Below are 25,592 nucleotides of genomic sequence, written 5' to 3'. Positions count from 1 at the left end.
GTGCAGTTTTGGTCGCCATACTATAAGAAGGATGTGGAGGCACTGGAACGAGTGCAGAGGAAGTTTACCAGGATGCTGCCTGATATGGTAGGAAGATCGTATGAGGAAAGGCTGAGGCACTTGGGACTGTTTTCATTGGAGAAAAGAAGGTTTAGAGGTGACTTGATAAAGGTGTACAAGATGATTAGGGGTTTAGATAGGGTTGACAATGAGAACCTTTTTCCACGTATGGAGTCAGCTATTACGAGGGGGCATAGCTTTAAATTAAGTGGTGGAAGGTATAGGACAGATGTTAGGGGTAGATTCTTTACTCAGCGAGTCGTGAGTTCATGGAATGCCCTGCCAGTAGCAGTGGTGGACTCTCCCTATTTTTATGGGCATTTAAACGGGTATTGGATAGGCATATGGAGGATAGTGGGCTAGTGTAGGTTAGGTGGGCTCGGACTGGTGCAACATGGAGTGCCAAAGGGCCTGTACTGCGCTGTATTTTTCTATGTTCTATGTTCTATCTCTACTGTCGCTGTGCTGATTCCATGGCAGCATATCATCGCTGATGTGGAAAATGTTGGACTTCCTGCTGTCATTTACTGTCAAATATACCCCAGGTACTTTCCATTCTCGTCCTTTCAGCTTGAAATACTCAAAAACATGGAATGCAAGCTGCAGCCATAATAGAATTCTATCAAACATTTACCAGAGGGAAATGTCACAGCAACTGGAATGTGTGAGCTTTTATTCAAATTGGATAATGACAACTTCAAAAAATTCACCTGGAATGCTGTCCAAACTCCCTTCTGTTTTCCTGGTCAGCTTTCAGAACCCTGGGAAACCTCTGCTGCTCAAGGAAAACTCAAAGGGAAGTTAAAAACAATCTGAAATAAGTAACTAAACCCAAGGTTCTTAGTTGCACTAATAAAAAGCTGCCTGAATCTAACTATGAAATACCTGAATTTCGAGAATAGTTTTGGCACGAGCATTCAAATACACCTCAGGTGAATCCAAAAGTGGGTGTGCTGCAGCTAACTTTAAAAATTATTAATTTCATCCCTTGTCTGCTTCCTATTTTCCAGCTCTCGATGGTTAAAATTCCCCTCAATGATGGCAGACATAGCATACCACATAGGAATTTTGCAATTCATGGGCTCATGTTTGGATTGTTTCATTGATATATGTTATGACTGACAAGAGCAACTGAAGTTTAAAGTTTGTGGAATATTATTTAAGAATGACATGTTAAGAGCTGATTGCATTCTGAAGTAAATTTACCGCTCAACACTTAATGAATTAAATCTATCCCTGACTAGTTTGGCTGTCCTGAGTTCACACAGGGATGGAATTATGCCCTTCTCCATGTGAGTTTGATGGCAGATGACATTTAATCAGGCAGACAGTTGGTGGGTGAGGACCTGAAGCTTCCCAAACTTAGCCTGAATAAACTGGTGGTGGAACAGATCACGAAAGGCCTCCCTGTCACCCAGAATTGGGCAATGAACTAGTTACATGGCAAACGTGAAAAACAGAATTTTTGCTTCTATGACACAGTGTTTAATTGAAGATCAGGCATTGGATTATACACCATCATTCTTCCCTTGCTGTCAATGCACACCGAGCAACCCATTCTTACCATCACTCATCTATGCCCAGGCCCATCAGCAACTCAGCAGTCACCACCTTGCCTGGAAACCTCTTCCCTGGATTCTGGTTATTGCCAGCTGTGGCAAGCCTTCGCAGAAACAGGTAACAATGGACTTTCTCTAGGTATCCTACAGAAGGGTCACCTCTAATATTTACCACTAAATCGTTTCAAGATTCTGAAAAAAAAAAGCAGTTCCCAAGTTGCTGCAACTTTTGCTGCTGTCTTTTTTTTTGAGCTGCATTTTTGCTAAGTGTTATATTGTCAATTTGCAATCCATTTTATGGACTGGAACATGTAACACATACACAAAATTGGAAGTTACTTGAGTAAGCAGATAGCTTCCCTCACAGTCACAAGACAACTCAGTTTTTGGTAACAGAAATTGACTTGTTAACGATAGCTAAAATGTAAAATGTAAAAAAAAAAGCTCCAAGTTCTGCAGCTGTAGCTGCAGCTAGAACTAAAATATTCCAAGTGGTATGAATCAACAGAAGGGGCATCAGGAGAATTGTCACTGATGCCCTTCCAGTGATTGTGTCAACTGAGTGTTCAATTTACCGGCTGAGAAAGCTCTACAATTGAGTTTTGTAATGCACTTGAGAATTCAGCACGAGGTATTCAATGTTATTCCCTTCTCACTCAGTGATAAGCTGAAAATGTGAGCTTTGGCTGAAATCTTTTTGAAATCTGAATATCCTACAAACAGGGAAATCTGTTCAATAAAGAATGATTTTGAAATTGTGAGAGACAATAAAACGAAAGCCATCGATGTTACGAGTTGAGTTATTTCAAACTGGATACCATTTTGTTTTATAACTCTCAACACCATGACGACTAAATTCTCCTCTTGCGGTGTACTGTATTGAGCAACATGCTCAGCTGCAGGCTTTACACCTTCCCGACAAACAGGGCAGCAAAACAGCAGCAGAATTTGTAATGAACTACATTCCCTTACCATTTAAAAAAAGTCCTACATTAAAGTGTAAGATGGTATACTTTGCATGAATTGAATAAATTTCATCATTAAATAAGACCAGCAATATCTGAAATTTTAACAGGTTTGTTTCCATATGTGTTTTGGTTGTAAAACCAAATATGAATATATTCAGAGTAATTTACATGTTAAAAAACTGTTCTCCCTTAATATTTTTGTTAAACAATTATTTATGTTATCATTTGACAAGAAACAACAGAGAATATTTTTTTTCCTGTTTTCAGCTCATTTCAAATCACCTATTTAGCTTATTTCTCTTTCTCTATAGGTACTGATCTCCATTTTCATTAGTTCGAATATCCTCTCTCAATGGGTCTGACTGGATCAAACCTAAACTTTGACTTCGAACACCAATTCCACTTAATGGCTGGCACTGTGACATTGACTTGTTTTGATCTGACACCCAGACTCACTTTGCTTGGTCTACTATTGGATTCTTTAAAACCAGCAAATTTTCAGTTTCTTTTTGGACAGCAGAAGGGATTGGGATAAGAGGAGGCTCCTTCTGCACTCCCTTTGTCAGTTTTCCTATTTCAAGCAATTGATCTATACAGAGTCTCTCTCTACTAGATATATAAATGCATCCGGTCTCCATAACAACTCCAGTTATATATTTTGATGAACCATCTCAGTGATTTTTTTTCAGCAGATTCATCTGGCAAGGTCTGTCCAGGATTCACACTAGATTTTAAGTGTAATCAGCAATGGCTTTTTCCATGGTGTCCCCACATCCATATACTAGCAGACAACCCTGATAGTCCATGATCTGCCAAGAATGGAAGCTATCTCATGCTGTCTGCATCACTATTCTTTTGAAGCCATAGAAATTCCAAATGGGACGCACAGCCATTTGTATCTCCCAAACAGCATTCAGAGTGTGGTTAGAAAGCTACTGCTTTCATCAAACTTCACTAGCCACCTTCACATTGATGGTAGTGAAGATTTTATCTTTGCAAGTTGTGACAAAATTGCATAAATGACTGGCATGGGGTAATGAGCTCCTTTCAGATTTTTATTTAGATCCTTCTACAAATGCTCCAATTGCTTTGGCAGCATGATACCAGTGAAACATTTTGCAGGAATTATCACTATTTTGATTACTCTCTTCTTTGCTAGCTCTTCTAATTTGTTTTCCATCTGGTCTTGAGGGCAGTTGGAAACTTCCTTGGTAAATGTTATTTTGGTCTTACACTCATCTACTTTGAGATGAGGTTATCCAGGAGGATATCCAAATCTGTAAACATTGCTGTACTCCTCGAGGATCTGTTCAGCTGTTAGTGGTTTTGCATGCTGTGATACACTGCAAACATCTTTAGGCACATTGATAGATAACACCCTAAGTTTTAGAGTTGCTTTAAATGAGAGAAGTCACAGATGACTGCAAAAGCCATTCCTAACTCCAGATCTTCAGTTTTGTTATTGCATTGGGCTCTCAGATTACATGCATCCTCTCATTAGAAGAATGGTGTCTTAACTTTGGGATCTCCATTTTGGATCACCATTTTGAACCATTTTACACATGTCTGTGAAAGTCAATGTTGTAAGGAACACCAGTATCTGATCTATGTTAATCTGATTTTGTCCTTATGTAATCATCATTCCAATAATTACAAAGAATCTATGACCTATCAACCTGGCTGAGCCAACCTTTTGCATGTTGTGCAGTGATTCATCAAAGTCTTCTGCTGATCTCTCTCAAGTGGTCTTCTATCTTGGCTTTTGTGCTTCCTTGCAGGTCAACATTTGCGCACAAAAGGGTTTGGATTCTTGCAGTGAGAATTCCTCATTCCCCACACTGAATATCCCTCCTTTTGTTTTGTGAGATTTCCTCCTATTCTTTGTCCAAGACCTTTCTGCTCTTTTGGCCTGGAATATATGTCAGCATAATGCAAAGCCTGCACTATTATGATTTGAAAATGTGTTAGTTGCGGATTTGATTTGATTTGATTTATTATTGTCACAGGTACCAAGACACAGTGAAAAGTATTATTTTGTGTGCTACCCAGATAAATCATACTTACGTACGTACATCAACATAATAGACCAAAATATGGAATATAGTGTTACAGCTACAAAGAAGGTGCAATGAAAGATCAACTCTAATATATGAGAGGTCTGATCATAAGTCTGAAAACAGCATGGATGAAGCTGTTCTTGGATCTGTTTCAAACTTTTGTATCTTCTGCCCAATGGAAGAGGGTGGAACAGAGTAAAACCAGGATGGGAGCGTTCCTTCATTCTGTTGCCTGCTTTCTCAAAGTAGCAGCAAGTATAAATGGAGTCAGTAGAAGGAAGGGTGGTTTTTATGATAGATTGGGCTGCGTTCACAACTCTGACCTGTAGCTCAGCCCTTTTAAGGCTTCTCTGTGAGTAATTTCTCTTATACCTCCCAGTACAGGTTCCCTTGTGCCCTAGATAGTCTTACCTTTAATTTGACCAACTTTTAGATTCACAAATTCAGAGAATTGTGTTATGTGTTTCACCCTGAACCCTAATACAGAACACATAACATTCATGAGTTCTATTCACATGGGGGTCAAAGTGTGCTTTCAAGGCTTTCATAATTTCTGTAGTCTGTTATTTACTCGTCTTCAAAGAGATTTCAGATAGAATACATGCTGTAACAGTCTCTTGTCAGCAATGGTGAAATTGTTCAATGCCAGGAGTACCATTTTAAGTTCTATCTTGCAGTTAATGTTCCCCCTTTGCTACACAGAGTTCTATCCTTTTAGCAGCAGAATGGAATTGCTCATCTTTCCTTGCAATCAAACCAACCACTGGTATTCTAAGAGATTCTCACACATTTGAAGGTTAGTTTCTTGTTGATTTATTCTGTCTGTTGCCATGGTCTGATAAATGTTACTTGCTTTCCATTGTTGTTTGTAGTTGAAAATGTCTGTAGGTACAGGTGACACAGGGACTGAAGGTTTTTATAGCATGTAGTTTATTTCCACACATGGATGCTTTATTAAGTAGGAGAAAATGAGGACTGCAGATGCTGGAGATCAGAGCTTAAAAATATGTTGCTGGAAAAATGCAGCAGGTCAGGCAGCATCAAAGGAACAGGAGAATCGACGTTTCGGGCTTAAGCTCTTCTTCAGGAATGAGCCTGAAGAAGGGCTTATGCCCGAAACGTCGATTTTCCTGTTCCTTTGATGCTGCCTGACCTGCTGCACTTTTCCAGCAAATTTATGCTTTATTTTAAGGCAAGTCTTGGAGAATAGATGGAAACTAAATGCAGCAAGCCAAACTGCTGGAAGGGGGAGAATCAGAAATAGAAGAAGGACCCTCAAGAAGAAGCTATATCTATCCAGGGTAATCATAGAGTCATAGAGATGTACAGCATGGAAATAGGCTCTTTGGTCCAACTCATCCATGTCAGGAAACGACTCTTTTACCTCATCCTTCCTCTGAAGGACAGGAACAATGTGTGAAAGGTCTGTACTTTGCTAAGGGTGTTCTCACTAAAATCTGTCATCTGTTGTAGCCACAGGTATAACCTCACTGCAGGGCCAGGTCAACTTTACCAGTGGTTGTGAAGGTGACCAGACCAACGGACTGGTTGACTGGCTCCTTCCAGGTTGGATTTAGAAATTCTTGCATCATCTTAAAGTTTGCCATCCATCAGTGCATAAGGAAAACTGATCTCTCAACTCAATAGACTTAACTACATTTTATTCTTGTCTCACCACTTAGAGATCCTGCCTTGAAGCTGCCCTCCAAATTAGGTGCAGTGCAAGTTCCTCCGCTGACTGCATCCTGTGTGAAATCAACTGATGGTATTTTCATCATTACTCCTTCCTGTTTCTCCACTGCCCAGCCAGGATCCAATTCTTGAGGGATTAAAGGCACAAAACTAAGGCTGTGGAATTATTCTAAAAGACGGTAAGGTGAGTGGTGTATGTTTAATTTTTTTACAGCTTATGGGTGAAAAATTGCATGCGAGGTGGAGGATTATGTCTATGACTTCAATAGTTATGGAGTCATAGAGATGTACAGCATGGAAACAGACCCTTTGGTCCAACTCGTCCATGCCGACCAGATATCCCAACCCAATCTAGTCTCACCTGCCAGCACCTGGCCCATAACCCTCCAAACCCCTCCTATTCATATACCCATCCAAATGCCTCTTAAATTCGGCAATTGTACCAGCCTCCACCACTTCCTCTGGCAGCTCATTCCGTACACATACCACGCTCTTCGTGAAAAAGTTGTCCCTTAGGTCTCTTTTATATCTTTCCCCTCTCAACCTAAACCTATGCCCTCTAGTTCTGCACTCCCCAACCCCAGGGAAAATACTTTGCCTACTTACCCTATCCATGCCTCTCATAATTTTGTAAACCTCTATAAAGGTCACCCTCAACCTCCGACACTCCAGGGAGCCTGTTCAGCCTCTCCCTGTAGCTCAAATCCTTCAACGCTGGCAATATCCTTGTAAACTATTTCTGAACTCTTTCAAGTTTCGCAACATCTTTCCGATAGGAAGGAGACCAGAATTGCACACAATATTCCAACAATAGCCTAACCAATATCCTGTACAGCCGCAACATGACCTCCCAACTCCTGTACACAATACTCTGAACAATAAAAAAAGCATATCAAACGCCTTCTTCATTATCCTATCTACTGCGATTCCACTTTCAAGGCGTTATGAACCTGCACTCCAAGATCTCTTGGTTCAACAACACTCCCTAGGACCTTACCATTAAGTGTATAAGTCCTGCTAAGATTTGCTTTTCCAAAATGCAGCACCTCGCATTTATCTAAATTAAACTCCATCTGCCACTTCTCAGCCCATTGACCCATCTGGTCCAGATCCTGTTGTAATCTGAGGTAACCCTCTTCGCTGGACACTACACCTCCAATTTTGGTGCCATCTGCAAACTTACTAACTGTACCTCTTATGCTCACATCCAAATCATTTATGTAAATGACAAAAAGTACAGGACCCAGCACCGATCCTTGTGGCCCTCCACTGGTGGCAAACACCTTCTCCATGGCATTAAGACAAGCAGGCATAAAATGTATTTTCTGCTTAGCTTCTGCTGTCTCTAATTGTGTGTCATCTCATCCTGCAGGGATCAGGTAAATGTACCATTGAGTGCTGTGCAATCTGGATGTTGTGACTGCCATGGTTGAGTAGTTGGCAGCATTTGCAAGTTTGGAATGTAAGTATGAGATCTACAACATTATTAAATGTGTGACAGAGAAGTGAGCTTTTGGAAAGGAAGTATGAGCCCTGATTAATATAAATTAGTTGCAGGTAAATGATAAAGGTACAATACATGCAGCAGGGTATGAGGCATGAAGTGCAGCTGAAGGTGCATGGTTTTGAAACTGATCGTGAATATGTATGCAAGACATTCAACTTCTTGTGGCATTCTGCATTCAAGCCTTTGGGGAAACTTGACTCTTGGCATTGAACTCCATGGCAGTTTGCTCTCCTTGCATGAGTCCGGAGAATTTCTTACCTCCTTCAACACAGGACACATTTCCTCCTTTCCACCTTGTCCACCAAGATCCCAGTGCACCATAGGAAAACCTTGGAGCCATGTTCTCTTATGTAATGTCATTCTTCAATGGTTGACACACTAGGTTAACTTCCCATGCTACTGTCAGCACAGTCTCCAGCTACAATGCACCTCCCTTTTAAGAGGTGCACATCAGCTTTCAGTGTTGCTGGCCACTCTGGCTCAGTCATCCAGCCAAAAAAAAACACTATGTTTAATGTTAGCTGGATGCTAAAAAGCTTAAAATGAGCAGGCAGCAGCAATTTTATGTGCTTCCAGCATTACAACCAATGGGCCTGAGTTACTCATGCATATCTGTGTTGGGGAGTAGGGTAGCACCATACACTTGTTTTGGGGCTATCAAATTTAACTACTGTCTTTCTTTGTAGACAGAAGGGAGATTATTGAAAGATTCATCAACATTCCTGTTGATCAGTTTCTCCCAAACCCTACTGTAATATTAATATGCCAGCATAAAAGACATTTTATTTAAATTCTTGACAGACACATTAACATAATAGTGCTAATCTACCACAACAAAGGATATTGATTTTCTGCACTGCGGGGAGCAAAAGTGCACTCAAGATCTGTGCACAGAGCAGGGCTTAATGAAAGTAGACAGACTAATTGAACAAACATTCATGATGCATTTGAGAGCATTATGCTTTTTGCAACTGTATTGCTGACATATATCAACACACTGTGGTGACCCCTTTTGATTAAGCCTACCACTAAAGTACAGTAATAATGCAGGTAATTAAAGCTGCTCAATTATTATCTACTAAGACTACACAGGTTTGGATGTCATATATAACTCCGCGTGACCTATGTCTCAATAATGAGCTCTTGAAGCCCAGCTAATGGAAAGCTGTTGTTGTTTGCTCACTGTTTGTCTGTTTCGTTGCTTGAGTTTTGTGATATTATTCTATTTACAGCTTATGGGTGGAAAATTAGGTGCGAGGAGGATTGTGTCTGAGGCTTCAGCAGTAATGTTCTCACTGTTGATAACTTACAGAAAGATCTTTACTGAATCTGAATATTAGGATTATTAGTATCACCAATTCCAGATAGCTTAAAATTAATGGGAACTTGGATTTCCAATTTCATAACTCTTGTTTGAATGTAGTTGAAGGGTTCTTTCAGCCATCCATTGACAAATTACAGAAGTAGAATAACAATGAGGTTCATGGCCTCTGCATATTATTTTAAGTGTTAGCTCATATCCATGGAACAGACTGGATGCCGATCTACCCTCCCATTTCCATTCAAGCCACAATTTCCTCCGCCTGACCCAAACCCGCCTGCCTGTTTCTTGTGGTTCAAAAAAACTTGGGGGGTGGGAGGAGAGAGCAGCACATTGATGAGAAAAGCATATGGCCACGGCTCAATCATTGAGAATGCTGGTGACATCAAGGACAAGAAGCCAGACACTGCAGGACACCTGGCTACAATTGGATAGGCTATGTTGAAACCACATTTTAAAAAAAACACTGAAAAGTTTAGCTGGTAACCATTTTTGAAACTCACAGTAATATCCCGCAATTCCTTAAAATATCTGGAATACTTAGCTCAATGTTTCTTACTCATGCAGTGAGAACAAATTATTGACCAATTCTGGATAATCATGTAGTCATTTAACAGAATTGGAAGAGAAAAAAGACATTTCTTACACAAAGATTGAAGTGTAGTTGTATATATGGAGAAACAAGTGAGCCAGGCAAACTCTACTGCCTGTAAAATTGTTATCTACGCACCTGTGCCCCGACTGAAAAGGAAGGGTGTGTTTGGCTAGGCTGGTGCTGGTCGGTTGTGATAGGTTCAGTGTGTGTTGAGCTTCCTCTGGTGCCTGAAACCCAAACAGAAGAACAAATAAATATCCACCACCATTTTCCATTTAAGATGTCACACAAAACCCACTTCATTTCTGCTAAAAACCATTGAATTCATGATGGTCTGAAATTACTGCTTGTTTGCACAATAAATCCATTCAATTTGATTAACATCTAATCAAAGTATCACTATCACATAATGCTTACAAGAAGCAACTGATTAAAACATATGCACTGATCTAACATATCAAAAAATAGAACCTGAAGCACTGGATGGGTGTAAGCCACTCGAGAGATGGCAGCATGTGAAGCATTCAAGGGTCATCAGCTCAGTGAGCAAATTCAGCCTTAGGATGTCGCAGAAACGCTTAGCAAGCTGAGGAAAATTCTCAGTTAATTAACAACTGATTCAGGAGCAAAAATAAGCAGTAAATGGAAATTATTCACATATGAAATGCAATGCATGCCTCTATATTTCCAAACTGACAATCAGTTGCACACCTGAACACATGGTGGAGAAATTAATAACATGCCAAATCAAGTGTTTCGGTTTTACACCTCAGATGTAAACTTTTTTTTGATATCATGGTAATCAAGTAAATTTTTTAAAGATATATTTTTATTGAAAAAATAGATTTTTTAAATATTACAAAAAGTACAAAACAATACAATTCAAAACAATACAAGGAAAGAACACAAATTTTAAAAAATCCAACCCGCCCTCATGTACAAATGTATAAACATTAATTGAAAAATACATCATAAAAAAACCAACTATTTAACTAAATAAATAATAACCATTAACAAACTAATAGATAGTAATAACTCAACTCAGTCAAACAAGACACTCATACATTCGCAGTTCCTCCTCTCTGGATATTGGACTTGTAAAACACAATCGTTACGGTTATATAAAAGCCCTTATTAGTGTGGCAGATAAATCTGTGTCCAGGTATTACAAAAAGGGTTACCATGTCTTATAAAAATTCTCAGTTTTGTGCTGTACCATATTTGTGAGAAAATCCAAGGGGATATATTCCTTGCCAACCCAATAGGCCCAGGGGCGTTTCCAGATAGCCAACCTAGCAAGATATTCTTCCTTGCACAGAAAGTGAGGACGTTGAAAAGGTTTTTCTTATCCACATCTGCAGGGAACACACTGGGCAGGCCAAGAAGAGGAGAGATTGGATCCTTCTCCACCCTTACACCCAAAATCCTCTCCATTGCACCCGCCACAGCACTCCAGTATGTTTGAAGCCTACCACAGACAATGGGTGAGAGTGCCTGTACAGACCTTGTACTTGGGGCATGTTGAAGATACCCCCGGTTTAACTTTTGACTAATGGTCCGGAGCCAAGTGGACCCTGGGGAGAATCTTCAGCTGTAAAGCATGGGTCCTATTGCAAATTGATATCTTGCTTGCATTTTCTCAAATATCTTCCCATGCCTCTGAGGAGACCTCAACACCTACCTCTCTCTCACACCCTGCAGAGTTGATTGAACTCACCTGAGGGGGCACCCCCCAATTGATGATATAAAGTGCTGACAGAAAAGTGTACTCGTAGCACTGAGCACCCTCGTCTCTATGTTGGATTTGTAGGGATGTGTCAAAAGCATAGTTTTTTTGTGAATAAAATCCCTAACTTGAAAAAACCATAAGACGTCCCTGTTAGGTAGCTTGTATTTCCGTGCTAACTAATTAAACATCATTGTGTCTCCCTCAAATAAATCGCCCATGCAAGACACACCCCTAGCTGCCCAATGTGTGAATCCTGAATCTATCATCCTCGGTTGAAAACCCGTCATACTATAGATCTAAGAAAAGATGTTTTGTCAATATTGCCTTCCCTCTGCCGAATTGCCCTCCATGCTTTAACAGTATTGATAACTACTGGGTTATGGCAATATTCCCTGACTGTCGCCATTTTGTCCAGGAACAGCAAGCTAGTAAGGGAGCACCTTGCCTGGAAGGTTTCAATATCTAACCATATTGAAGGAGGGTCCCCACAGGCCCAATCACTCACATAGAATAAAAGCAAGCTTAGTTAGTAGATTTTAATGTCTAGAAGAACCATTCCCCCCAATCTGTGAGGCAGTTGCACTTTAGCTAATTTAATGAGGGGCCGCCTACAATGTCAAGTAAAAGAGCTGAATCAGCCATTCAGTCTCCTGAATGTTTGCTTATTGAAAATCGGGGGACCATCTGGATAGGATATAACAAACGGGGAAGAATATTCATCTTAATAAGCGCTATCTGACCCAATCACGAGACCGGATGTGCCTCCCATCTTTGAAGGTCTTGTTTGATTTTGTCAAATCATTGAACAAAATTAGCTTTGAACAGTCGATCCAGAACGGGAGTAATGAATATGCCCAGATACACAAACCCCCCCCCAAGACCACTTTAAATGGGAATTGATATTTGTCCTCAAGACCTAGCACCTTCGTAAGACTACCCACAGGCATAGTCTCTGATTTTGCAAGATTGATCTTGTACCCTGATGCATTGTATTAGGTGAGCACTGAAACTGTTAGGTTTGACAATGGTCATGGTCAGAGTAAAATGAATTCTTATGTAATTTTGACCCCACTTGTGGAGCTGATACATTGGGATCCCTATGAATGGCCTCCACCAATGGTTCAAACACCAACATAAAAAAGTAATGGTGAAAGGGGGCAGCCCTGCTGCTGCCCCTAAAAATGTTAAAATTGCCTGATCGGACCCCATTGGTGATGACCGCAGTGAGAGAATCACTGTAGAGAACCTTTACCCATCTTATAAAGACAAACAGCTCCAGAATATAGAACAGGTAAGGCCAATCAACTCGGTCAAACACCTTCTCTGCATCCAGAGAAATCACCAATCCCTGTATTGACTGTTGTTGACACACTTGAATTATATTAAGCGGCCTCCTAACATTATTAGAGGATCTGCGGCCCTTTATGAAGCCCATCTGATCCTCTTTAACAATAGAATGTAGCACAGTCTCCAGCCTTAACATAAGAGAGTCTAAGAGAGGGTTTTAAAGTCCACATTTAAGAGTGAAACATGCCTGTATGAGCACAGTCCTCCAGGACCTCCCTTTTTTAAGAATAAGCGAAATATTGGCCTCTCTCAGAGATGGTGGGTGACAATCATGGTTGTATGAGTCATTGGACATGTTGAGCATGAGGCCTGACAGTATGTTTATACATTCCTTATAGAATTTGCTGGGAAGTCCATCAGGATCAGGCGCCTTTCCACTCTGAAGCTGCTTCACAGCCTCCTGCGCTTCTTGCTCTGATAAGGGGGCATGAGAAAAGACCTTTGTTCAGGGTTCACACCTGGGAGCTCCAGATCTTTAAAAAAAAGACTCCATTTTGGCCTGCTCCTCCTCACAACCCTCAGATTGGTAGAACTTAGAGTAATGTCTTTGGAGTGCCACATTCATTTTTTTGGAGTCACATGTTAGGTTCCCAGACCCTTCCCCAATTGCCGTAATGGCTTGAGGGGCACTCCTTTTCCTGGCAAGATATGCTAAGTATTTGCTTATGGATAAAGGGATCCATTCACCTCAAACCCACTATAATGTCCTTGATCTTCACCAACAGATAACACTCGAGCATGATCGGAAATTACCAATCGTACAAGATACCACCAAGTCCAAGGTTGCCACAGGGGTCAGAAAAAAAATCAATCCTGGTGTGACATCTGTGTGGATTGAAAAGAAACATAAAACCCCTGCCTGTAGGGTGGAGATGCCTCCAGACCTAACACCCCACACAAACCAACTAATTGTTTAGTTTGTACAGAGGGTATCAGGGAGCCTTTGGGCAACCTGTTTACTGTGGGAAACATGAGACAGTTAAAATCTCCCCCTATAACAATATGCTGGGACTCAAGACTAATCAGCTTAGAGAATGCATCTACCAAAAATTTGAGGGAATAGTCCAGAGGGCAATAAACATTTAAAACACCATATTCTTCCCAGTTTATCGGGGCTTTGAGAATTACAAACCTCCCGTGTGTGTCTTTAAGACACTCTCATAACGGAAATGGGAGATTCCTTCGAACCAATGTAACCACTCTCCGAGTTCTGGTATTAAAAATGAAAAGTAAACCAGATCAAAGCCATTCTGCTGTAGTTTCAAATGCTCCCTATCATCCAAGTGTGTCTCCTGTAACAAAGCAATATCCACCTTCTCCTCTCGAAGACTCAGAAGTACCTTCTTCCTCTTAATTGGTGAGTGACTCCCCTTGATATTCCAAGTACACCATTTAATCAAGTCATTAGCCATAACCTTCTGTGGTAACATTTAAATTCCAGAGAGGAGAAACTTGAGCCACAAATTGCCGAGCCTTTCTGTCACAAGATCCATCGAACATAAAAACTACACAAACGAAAACCATTACAGTTAACAAACCTTCGAGTAAAAAATGAGGTCTGCAGATGCTGGAGATCACAGCTGCAAATGTGTTGCTGGTCAAAGCACAGCAGGTTAGGCAGCATCTCAGGAATAGAGAATTCGACGTTTCGAGCATAAGCCCTTCTCGAAACGTCGAATTCTCTATTCCTGAGATGCTGCCTAACCTGCTGTGCTTTGACCAGCAACACATTTGCAGCAGTTAACAAACCTACAAAGCTATCAAAGATTATATACAACAAAAACCAAAAAAACCCCCAACATATAAAGTGCCAACAGCACTGAATAGGGGAATTCAACCCTTGCCCAAAGGGATTTAAATACCTGAACCGGGTATAATCTGCCCATAAGTAGGCATCTAGCCATCCCAACCATTTTCCCTCCTCCCATCTAGAGCTGTACCGCAAACATAAGCAGAAAAGAAAGAAAATACATCATGGAATAGCAATGTGAATAAAGAATTTTTTTAAAAAAAGAGAAAAAGGGATAAATATGTCACCCATCCTTTGGTATAACTTAACTTAGAAATTGAAAGTACACATCTCAAGCATGACCAACCACAGTTTAAAACAGATTATTGTCAATAAAAACTGGACTTCCTCGGTTTTATAAATAAAAAAGAACAGAGACATATCCAAACAACACTACATTTTTGCACATACTAAATTGTTCACATTAGGTTAATTTATCCACAAAGTCTCTTGCCTTCTCCGGCATGTCAAAGACATGTATAGATCCACCTGAGGTGATCTGAAGCACTGCCGGATACCTCAGAGTACTGAATCCCAAGTTCCCTCAGTCTCCTCTTGACACCGTCATTGGATTTTCTTTTCTTTTCTGGATCACTGCCACTGAGAAGTCCTGGAAGAACATAATCTGAGAGCCCTCAAAAACGAGGGCCTTCAGATCCTTCCCCTGGATTCTGGAAGCTTCCACGATTCTCTCTTTATCTTTATAATGATGAAACTTCACCAAGAGAGGATGAGAATGTTGACCCAGACCTGATCCCAGTGACCCGGTGAGCCCTCTCGATCCTCAAGCCTCTCATTTCAGCCTCCAAGTTCAGGAATTTTGATAACCAGTCCTCAATAAATTCCACAGGCTGCTCATCTTCCTTACCCTATGGCAGACCGACGATCCAAATATATTTTCTCCTGCCCCTGTTCTTAAGATCATCCATTTGGTCACGCAAATTACGGACCTGCGTCTTGGATCCTATCCTTGGAGGAACTGGTATCAGCTTCCACAACTGTGACTCTGTGTTCAACCTCATCCAGGTCTCCCAGCTGCTGTTCAGGCTTCTGCAGCATGATAGAGATCGGGACCTGCTTCTCATCTATCTGCTTATCCAGCATCTCACGAGATTTCACGAGGTCCTTCACCAGGGCCTGGTAGGTAATCGAATCATAAGATCTGGCAAGCTGGGTCAGAGGCCCAGCCCAGATGCTCTTCCTCCCTTCTTCGGCATCTCTGGATGGTGAAAACGCAGCTAAGTTGATTTTTCACAGTTTCCTGGGACTCCACGACCTTTCCAGAGTCCCAGGATATCGTAACAGTCCAGGTATGGTGGGTTAGAAGTTCTTCCCATTTGTGCTGCGGTGCGGAGCTCTGCAATGCAATCCTCCTCGTATGCCACCATCTTGGATCCCCTCGATAATCAAGTAAATATTAAGGCTTAACAAATTGCAGATAATCAGTAGAACTTAGTATTTAATATGAATGTATCTCAATTTTTGTGCCACATTAGGGCTCTTTCACAATTAAATGAAATTAGGTTCTGAGAACTATTCCTATGTTGGACATTATAAGAACATTGAATTTAGGAACACGAGTCGGCCAATTGGCCCTTTGTGTTTATTCCAATAAGATTATGGTCGATCTGTTTGTGGTCTCAGCTAACTTTCCTCCTTGTCCCAATTATACTTGACTCTCTGGTCTATGATAAAAAACCTAACATAGCCTTCAATAAATTTAAAGACCCAATTCCACTACCTTCTGGGAAAGAGAATTCCATGGTCTAATGACCTTCCAATAAGAGAATTCTCCTCATCCAGGTCTTAAAAGTGAGGCCACTTATTCTTAAATGATGTCCCTTTGACTCAAGGGGCTTATAGAGAGATATAAATAGATGAAGTGAGTGGGCAAAAATCTTGGCAGACACAAAACAATATTAGAAAATGTGAACTTATGTACTTTGGCAGGAAGAATAGCAGAGTTGACTATTATTTAAATTGGGAAAGATAGCAAAAACATGCAGCACAAAAGGATTTTGAGGTCCGAGTGCCTGAATCACAAAAAGCTCGCATCAAATTTAGCAGGTAATAAGGAAGCAAATTTGAAAGGAATGGGAGCATAAATATAGGGAGGTCTTGCGAAAACTATAAACATGGGTCAGACCATAGCTGTGAACAGATTAAGCCCCATTGGCTAATAAAAACTAGACTGGCACTGGAGGCAGTCCAGAAAAGGTTCACTAGGTTGAATCTAAATATGCAGTATTATGTCCAACTTGGGCACCACATTTTAAGATGTCCAGGCCCAAGATGAAGAAACATGTAAGACTCTGGGGTTTCACTGGCCAAAGTGTCAGTAGACAGAAACCATTCATTTAAACAAAATAAACAAAGGTGGGAGAAAGCAAATTTTCTTCATATGGCAACATGTTATGTCTGTAATACACTGGATGAAAAGGAAAAAGCAAATGCAATTGCTATTTTCAAAACAAATTAGACATATGTGAACAGTACATATTTGCAGTGTACATTGTGAATTAAAACAAATAAATTACATTAACTGTTCAGTTCTTTCAATGAGCCAGTACAGCCACAATTAGAGACAAGGGTTATACCCAAAATGTTGACTTCTCCATCTCCTGATGCTGCTTGGCTTGCTGTGTTCTTCCAGCCTCCTGTTTGTCTAGCACAGCCACAATGACCAAAAGATCCCTTTTGTGTTGGTGGATTTTATGCTTGGGACTAGATTGGGTTGGGATAGCTGGTCAGCATGGACGGGTTGGACCGAAGGTCTGTTTCCATGCTGTGTATCTTGAAGGCTCTATGACCCTAAACAGTCCATATTCTAAGTTACCATGAGAAGTGCCATATATAGAAATAGACTTTGAAAATCAGATGCCATCAAAATGTGGTCCCATCATAATGTATGTGGCAATGTGTGGACAAGTTTGAAATTATGCTGGAACCCAGATAAACCATATCCTGCTATGATATGGGAGCTCACCTTATTTAATATCAGGACAGTACAATAGCACAACAGTAGCGAAAGTGAATCCAACTGGTCATCAACAGGCTCAGTATAGTGGTCTTAAATCCCAAACAGGATTGTGCAGGTGCCTTACAACAACAGGTGGAATCAGTGTTGGGTGGCACAGGGAAGGGAAGCAGGAAGCAAGTCACAGGGGTATAGTATGCGAGCATTACTAGCCAGCTATTCTTCAGTGAAACTTTGAGGACAGGCACTGTGGGGTCTGGTTCTTTTCACTTCACCGTCTTTCAGTGAAAATCGCTTGTGAACCTTGTGAACTTAAATGGGGTCAGAAATCAGGTTCTTGGTCGATGAATCAGGAATGGGGAATGGGGAATAAATGCTGGCCTAGCCAGTGACATCTACATTCTGTGAATGAATAAAATAACAGGAGTGTGGCAGGATTTAGCAGAGTCAACATGGATTTATGAAGGGGAAATTATATTGAACAATAGGAACAGGAAGGTCTGGAGAAACGAAACAGGCCGAACAGCATCTACAGAGAGAGAAACAAAATCAATGTTTGAATCAAACATGTTCCTTCTTCAGAAATAACAATATATTTTGACTTTTTGAGGAAATAACTCACAGAATTGATATTAGAGAACTGTTGGAAATAAAATATTTAGATTTTCAGGACAAGTTTGGTAAGTTTCCACACAAGAGGTCAGTAAACAAGTTTCCACACAAGTCATCAGCGTATATGGATATATGATATAGGAACAGAAATAAACCATTCTGCCCCTTTGAACTACTTACATTTCAAATTGCATATTTCCATCTATCCAACAACCTTTGATTCCCTTGCCTGCCAAGAATCTATTCATTTTTGCCTTAAAAATATTCAGTCACATGGCATGAGGAGGAATATACTGGAGTGAATTGAGAACTTGTTGATGAACAGAAAATAGTCCGGAAAAAAGGATCATATCCAGGTAGGATGGCTGTAACTGGACCACAAGGATTATTATTTAGGCCCCAGCTATTCACAGGAGAAAGTGAGGTCTACAGATGCTGGAGATCAAAGCTGAAAATGTGTTGCTGAAAAAGCGCAGGTCAGGCAGCATCCAGGGAACAGGAGATTCGACGTTTCGGGCATAAGCCCTTCTTCTTTCAGCAACACATTTTCAGTCCAGCTATTCACAATCTACATCAATGGTTTGGATGTGGGAATTAAATGCCAAATTTCCAAACTTGCAGATGTTAGAAAACTATGTGAAAGTGCAAGTTGTGAGGAAGATACTTCAAGCAAATTTGAAGAAGCGAGGTGATTGGGTAAAAAATTGGCAGATGGAAAGCAATGTAGAAAAATGTGAGATTATCCACATTGTTTGGGAAAAGGAGGCTGGGCAGTGTTGAACTTGACAGAGACTTAGGTATCCTTGCTCATGAGTCACTGAAAGTTGACTTGCAGGTCCAGCAAGCAATTAAAAAGGCAAATTGCATTTTAGCCTTTGTTACAAGAGGATGTAAGTACAGGATAAAGATGTCTGACTGCAATTATACATACAGCCTTGGTGAGATCACACCTGGAGTATGGAGTGCAGCTTTCTTCTCTTTACTTTTGGGTAGATGGGACAGATCTTGCAAACAGGGTCAAGAGAAAGAGTAAACAGCGCTATGATTCTCTGACAAGGACTTGAAAGATGGGGTGATCCAGTGACAGGACATTCTCGTAAAGCATAGACAATAAGAAATAGGAAGAGGAGAAGGCTATTTGGCACTTTGAGCCTACTCCGTCATTCAATAGGATCATGGCTGATCCGATATTCCTTCTGTATACGTTTCTGCCTTTTTCTCATAACTCTTGATTTCCCTATTGATCTAGAATGTTTCTATCTCAGCCTTATATATATAAAAGGATTTTACCCCACAGCTCTCTGTGACAAGGAGTTCTAAAGACTCAGAACCCTCCGAGAGAAGGAATTCCTCTTCATCTCAGTATTAAATTGGTACCCGTTTATTCTGAGTCTATGTTCTCTGGTTCCAGATTTTCCCACGAGGGGAAACATCCTCTTGGAATCTACTCTGACAATTTCCTTCAGAAACCCATATGTTTCAAAGAGATCGCCTCTCATTATTTTAAACTCTAGTAGAGTCCCAATCTGTTTAGCTTTTGCTCAGAAATCAATGCCCCCTCCCCCATACCAGGGTTCATCCTAGTGAACGTTTCTGAACTTTCTCTAAAATTATATCTTTCTTTAAGTAAGAGAACCAAAGCTGCTCACGACACTCTAGATGTGGTCTCACCAGCACCTTGTACAGTTACAGTAAGACCTTCATACTCTTATATTCCAACCCTCTTAAAATAATGGTCAATATTTTTCATTAGCCTTCCTGGTTACCTGTTGCTAGTGTGTGCTAGCTTTCTGTGTTTCATGCACAGGTAACTCCCATGTCCCTTTGTGTTGCAGCTTTCTGAAGTTTTTCTCCATTTAAATGATATTGTTCTTTTATTATCTCTTCCAAAAGTTAACAGTTTCACATTTTCCCACATTATAATCCTTTTGCTAACATTTTACCCAATTACTTAATCTATCAATATCTTTCAGTAAAATGCATGTTTCCCTCTTGCAACTCACACTTTCACCTATATTTGGGTCTTCCACAAATTTGACTACAGTATAGAACAGTGGCTTTCTTCCTCCAAGTCACTAATATATATTTTAAACAACTGCGGTCCCAGGACTGATCCTTGTAGAACTCCAGGACCCCATCCAACCCATGTACATGAGCCTGCACCTACGCACCTTTACCTCCTGAGCTCCTAGCTTATGCTGTGTCCAGGCTAATGTAATCATTAGATTAGATTACTGAGAGTGTGGAAACAGGCCCTACGGCCCAACAAATCCACACCGACCCGCCGAAGCGCAACCCACCCATTCCCCTACATTTATCCCTTTACCTAACACTAGGGGCAATTTAGCATGGCCAATTCACCTAACCTGCACATCTTTGGACTGTGGGAGGAAACCGGAGCACCCGGAGGAAACCCACGCAGACACGGGGAGAATGTGCAAACTCCACACAGTCAGTCACCTGGGTGGGAATTGAACCCGGGTCTCTGGCGCTGTGAGGCAGCAGTGCTAACCACTGTACCACTGTGCCGCCCATGTACAGTTCTTGCCTTGAAATCAGAGTGGTCTTGCCTGTGGATGAAACCATCTGCATTTTATCCCATTTTCATTCAAGCTTTACCTTATAGACCCTTACAAATATACCTGTCCCCCTTACAATTGTCATTTGCTCCTCCCACAGAGAGACACACACACACACACACACACACACACACACACACACACAGTCTGTGGCCTTCAAACCAAAAGTCCTATTGGGCTGCAGCCTATTCTCTGGAGAGTTCTAACTGGACAGCATTGAACAAAAAGTGCCCAGACCCCTGATTGGTGATTGTCTATCTCCCTGACTGCATTAGCCCTACACGAAAGACTACAGAGCCATAGGAGTGACAATGACCCACTTGCTAGACTGCTGGTCAAATAATTAACGACTGGAAACATGCTTGGGATTTTAACTTTATGAGTCATCCATCTCCATTTTTGGCCACATGGCATGACATCGGACAACAAACTTTGGTGCCGCACGTCAGGCATCACCTTCTTCTACATGGATATTTTTGAGTGATGGTATCAATTGGATGAAATTCTACATTTACAAAAACTTTTCAATTGCAAATTAGAGAAGCAAATACAAATCAAACAGAAAGTGACTGACGATACCCGAAAAAATATTAAATTAGAAGATCTGAAAAAACTCAAAATAAAATCGAATTGCTAAATATTTTTGGAAAATCCTTTTCACCACAATCCTAACAGAGCATCAAGATTGATGGGCAATCCGATAGAAATATTAAAATTATAATAAGCATGGATAAGGTGTTTAGTTGACATCTTTTCACCAGCATGGGGATGTCAAATACCAAGGGACACAGATTTAAGGTGAGGGGAATAATCTAAAGGTGGTGTGTGAGGCAGTTTTTTTTTACACAGACGGTATAGGTTGCTGGAAATTGCTGCCAGGGAGGTGGTAGAAATAGATGCGATAGCAATCTTTAAGAAGCATTTAGGTAGACACAATACCAGGGGTAAAGTATACCGTGATATATGCAGGCAGATGAGATTAGTTTAGAATGGTGTCATCGCCAGTTCAGACATGGTGGGCTAAAGGTTCTATTTTATCTTCAATTAGCAATCTAACGATGCCGCAAGCATCAATTTTTAAAAATAAACCACAAATCCAACCTAAATAAGAACACTTCCTGTTTTGTATGACTTTCATTTTGCAAGCCATGTAGGCTTTCCAATCATCTGGAAATTTTCAAAGTGTTTAGTCACCCTATCCTTCATCATAAAATCCAGCAAATTTCCTAATAACAGATGTTAACTGGCCTAGATATGTCTGGTTTCCAACTCTCATTTTTCTTAACTAGTAGAGTAAATACACAACTTGTCTATTCAAGTAAACTGCTGTGAGAGAGATATTGGTCTTTTGCTAGATGCAGAGATTTATTTCTGTCATTGTAATACTTATTTATCTATGGCACTGGTTAGCAAAGAATAATACAAACTTTCATTAAGTTAATTAAAAAAATGCTTACTATCCATTCTGCCAGATTTCTTACATTGCTCTATGTTTTTCTAATTCCACGCTCCAGCAGTGCAGCCTTTCTATACTGTAATCTTTGATTTATCAATAAATGAGTTAAGTAATTTCTGTAAGAGTAGAAATGGAGTTGTGAAATCCCAATAAATTAATTGATCTGTCAGCAATTATTCCCGCATTGAACAGAATTTTCCCAGAAAAACACATATTTGTTAAGAGATTTTACTAGTTACATTGTGTTCAAGGAATGCAAGTTGTTGTTCAATCTACTCATGATCTTCCTTATGGCAGTGAAATGAGATGCTGTAGTACAGTCTAACATTAATAATTGAAAAAACTAAAAAGATGCACAAAGATATAGAATGCAATCGGTGATTAAAGAAGTAAATAACTTAAAATAAACAAAATCTCAACAGAGGACAGAAGTGGGACAAATAGTTAACAGTGCCCTGTTAACCTTCATTCTAATATGATATCAGCAATCCAGGTTTGGGGATTTAAGTTCCACACCAGTGCCTTAAGCACAGAATCTAGGCTGGCTGTGTGGTACAATAGTGAGGAGGTGCACTGCATAATATGCTACCTTTCTTTGTCCACTGCAAATTGGATGGTGGGTGAATTTCAGAGGCAGTCGACAGCCATAAGATGCCTACCAACATCCACAGATTTGGAGCCCCACCTGGCACAGTGGAAACTGGCAAATCTAATCTTTATCAAGAGAGGGCAAAGTCCATGTGTATTCTTTTTAATATTGAAAATTGTCACAACTATCTAGCCATGATCTTGGAACAGCCGTCAGCTGTGGTCTGATACTCATTCCTGTTACATGGAGGGAGCAGGAGGGAAAACATCTCCTTGTGGTTCAACACAGACCAAACCCTTACCAGACGTGAGCTCATCGCACTGACCTGAATGTCTTCGAAACAAATGTAGTGTACACACCTACTGTTTGGAATTCCCCCTTGGTACGGGAATGGAGCTTCAGCTGTTCCTTCATGCTGAACTACCACTTGTCCACATACTGAAGCAGGAGTCGGTCTGTTTTCCAAAAATGTTGTTTCTACCTAACAGCTCAATACAAACATTTCTCTTTTCCCTTCCTAATCCACCCTCAGCCATATTTTTTTTTTGCAAACTGGCCACCAAATTATCCAATTACAAACAAACAACAAATTACAAGCACTGCCCCTGGGGTTCTGTAACAATAATGAATAAATTAAGAAAGGATAGAGAAAGATGAAGGGGTTCAATCATAATGGCATTAGAGGGGGGAAGAATCATGTACCCCAGGCCTCGTTATGCCTACCTCTCTCTAAAAGCCTCAACGGTGCTAGTGATTACAGCTTGCTCTCTTTGCAAAGCCACCCAGATACAAACATAGCCATAGAAGAGAGGCCCCATCCTTTACCTGGAAAACTAGGCCTTTGTTTCTACAGCCACCAGCAAAGCATCCATATTACCAAATAAACAATATGTACAAAGTCTGACCAATAATATAATGTTAACAAAGGGAAATAGGGCTGAAAATGTGTTGCTGGTTAAAGCACAGCAGGTTAGGCAGCATCCAAGGAACAGGAAATTCGACGTTTCGGGCCAGAGCCCTTCATCAGGAATAGGGGCATGAACTCAAATTAAAGTTATGTCAGAGGATGACATAATGCACTCCAGCCCTCATCATGTTCACCTATCTCTAAAGGTTTCCAGAGTACAGGTGGACACCGAGTGTACCCTCTCCAAACTCAGGTACAAATGTAACTGCAGAAGGGGGACAGGCGGTCAGGAACTATGACCCCTTCCACAGATTGAAAACTAGCCCAACCACCAAATCAATCAAACAGTCAACTAAATAAATAAGTTATAGGCCGCAGTGCAACAATAATAAAACAAAAAGTGTATATAACAAGGAGAGAGCTAAATCAAAATGATGTCAGAAGGAGAGATAATGTACTCCAGTCCCTGCAATGCCCCATTTATCTTCCATCACTTCACCCATGCCTCCAATTAATGATCAAATTTACACACAAAGCTCATCGGGGCAGTGCAATAACATGAAAGGTGAGGGAATCAACAATCAAAGTGGAGTTGAAGGGAGAAATAAGGCAGCCTGTGGCACCCATCTCTCTCTCTCTCTAAAGGCATCAAATGCTCATTTCTTATAATAAAGCAGATCAGCAAAGCTAAGTTCTCCACAGACACTCACATGCAATAAATAAAAACAAAATACTGTTGATGCTGGAAATCTGAAATGAACACAGAGAATGCTGGGAAAACACAGCTGGTCTGGCAGCATCTATGGAGAGAGAGTTACCAAATCTGATATGACTCTTCTTCACACCCCAAATGTTCTATAATTAGGGAACACATTGGCATTGTGGTAATGTCACAGGATTAGTAATCCAGAAGCTCATAGGCAGGTGAACACAAGGCTTCAAATGACATCATGGCAGCTGATGGAATTTGAGTTAATAATTCAGGAATTGGAAATGAGTGTAAATAATGTGAACTATGAAACCATCATTGACTGTCCTAAAAACCCATCTGGTTTACTAGTTCAGTTTAGAGAAGGAAATTAGCTATCTTTACCTGGCCTACATGTGACTCCAGCCAAACACAGCAATATGGTTGACTCTTAACTGCCTTCTGAAGTCACTCAGTTCAAGATTAAAATCAGTATAGGTAATAAATATCTGGTGACAACCACATCTCTTAAAAGGACGTTCAAATTTGAAGGGACATTCTCAACAAAAATTCACTTGGAAATATGGGAATTTAAAGCATCCTGCTTTGGAAGGAAATAACACTTACTTTTTTCCAACAAATGTTGTTGGTAGGGGTGGGGAGCAAGGGAAAGAGCCAAGTCAGCATGAAACTTTCTATTCTATTGTGAAAAGAGACATTTGAAGGTGGCAGGCTGATTGAGTTGCAATATATCATCCTCCAGAAGGACAAGGGTGCCCCTCATCCATTAGGAAAGAGACAGTTATCCTTTTTAAATATTTTTCTGCATCACAATAATCCAAAGGAGACATAGCCAGAGATTGGGCTTAGGTAACCTCTCTCAGTTGGAGGTAGGCATGGACTTTCTAGCCACAGGAGATAGTTACTGGAACATGCACCTACTGAAGCCTGCACCAATTCTTCTCATCACAGTGAGGATCCCTTCCACTGACTCTGCAAATTCTGGTGAGGTCAGAGCTGATGGAGGCCAGTGGTTGTGCATAATCAACAGGGACATTACTTCTCACTGTCTGGCCTTTAGTCACAATCCAGAATCAATCAAGGGGCATTTATTCAAACATTTTAAGATTACTTCTCTCGGCATTGCATACTTTTCATGT

General features: G+C 40.6%; 1 protein-coding gene across 1 annotated transcript in view; it reads right to left on the bottom strand.

The window, feature by feature from the left end:
- Nucleotides 1-25,592, bottom strand: part of pou6f2 (POU class 6 homeobox 2) — a 541,627-nt gene that overhangs the window by 352,298 nt on the left and 163,737 nt on the right. The window contains exon 3 of the mRNA XM_060824196.1: nt 9,895-9,986. Coding sequence (XP_060680179.1) covers nt 9,895-9,986 — 92 coding nt within the window. The remainder of the gene's footprint in view (nt 1-9,894; nt 9,987-25,592) is intronic.

Source organism: Hemiscyllium ocellatum, chromosome 4, assembly GCF_020745735.1.
Source record: "Hemiscyllium ocellatum isolate sHemOce1 chromosome 4, sHemOce1.pat.X.cur, whole genome shotgun sequence".
Classification (NCBI taxonomy): domain Eukaryota; kingdom Metazoa; phylum Chordata; class Chondrichthyes; order Orectolobiformes; family Hemiscylliidae; genus Hemiscyllium; species Hemiscyllium ocellatum.
Note: the sequence above shows the minus strand (reverse complement) of the source record. Positions and strands in the feature narration are given on the sequence as shown.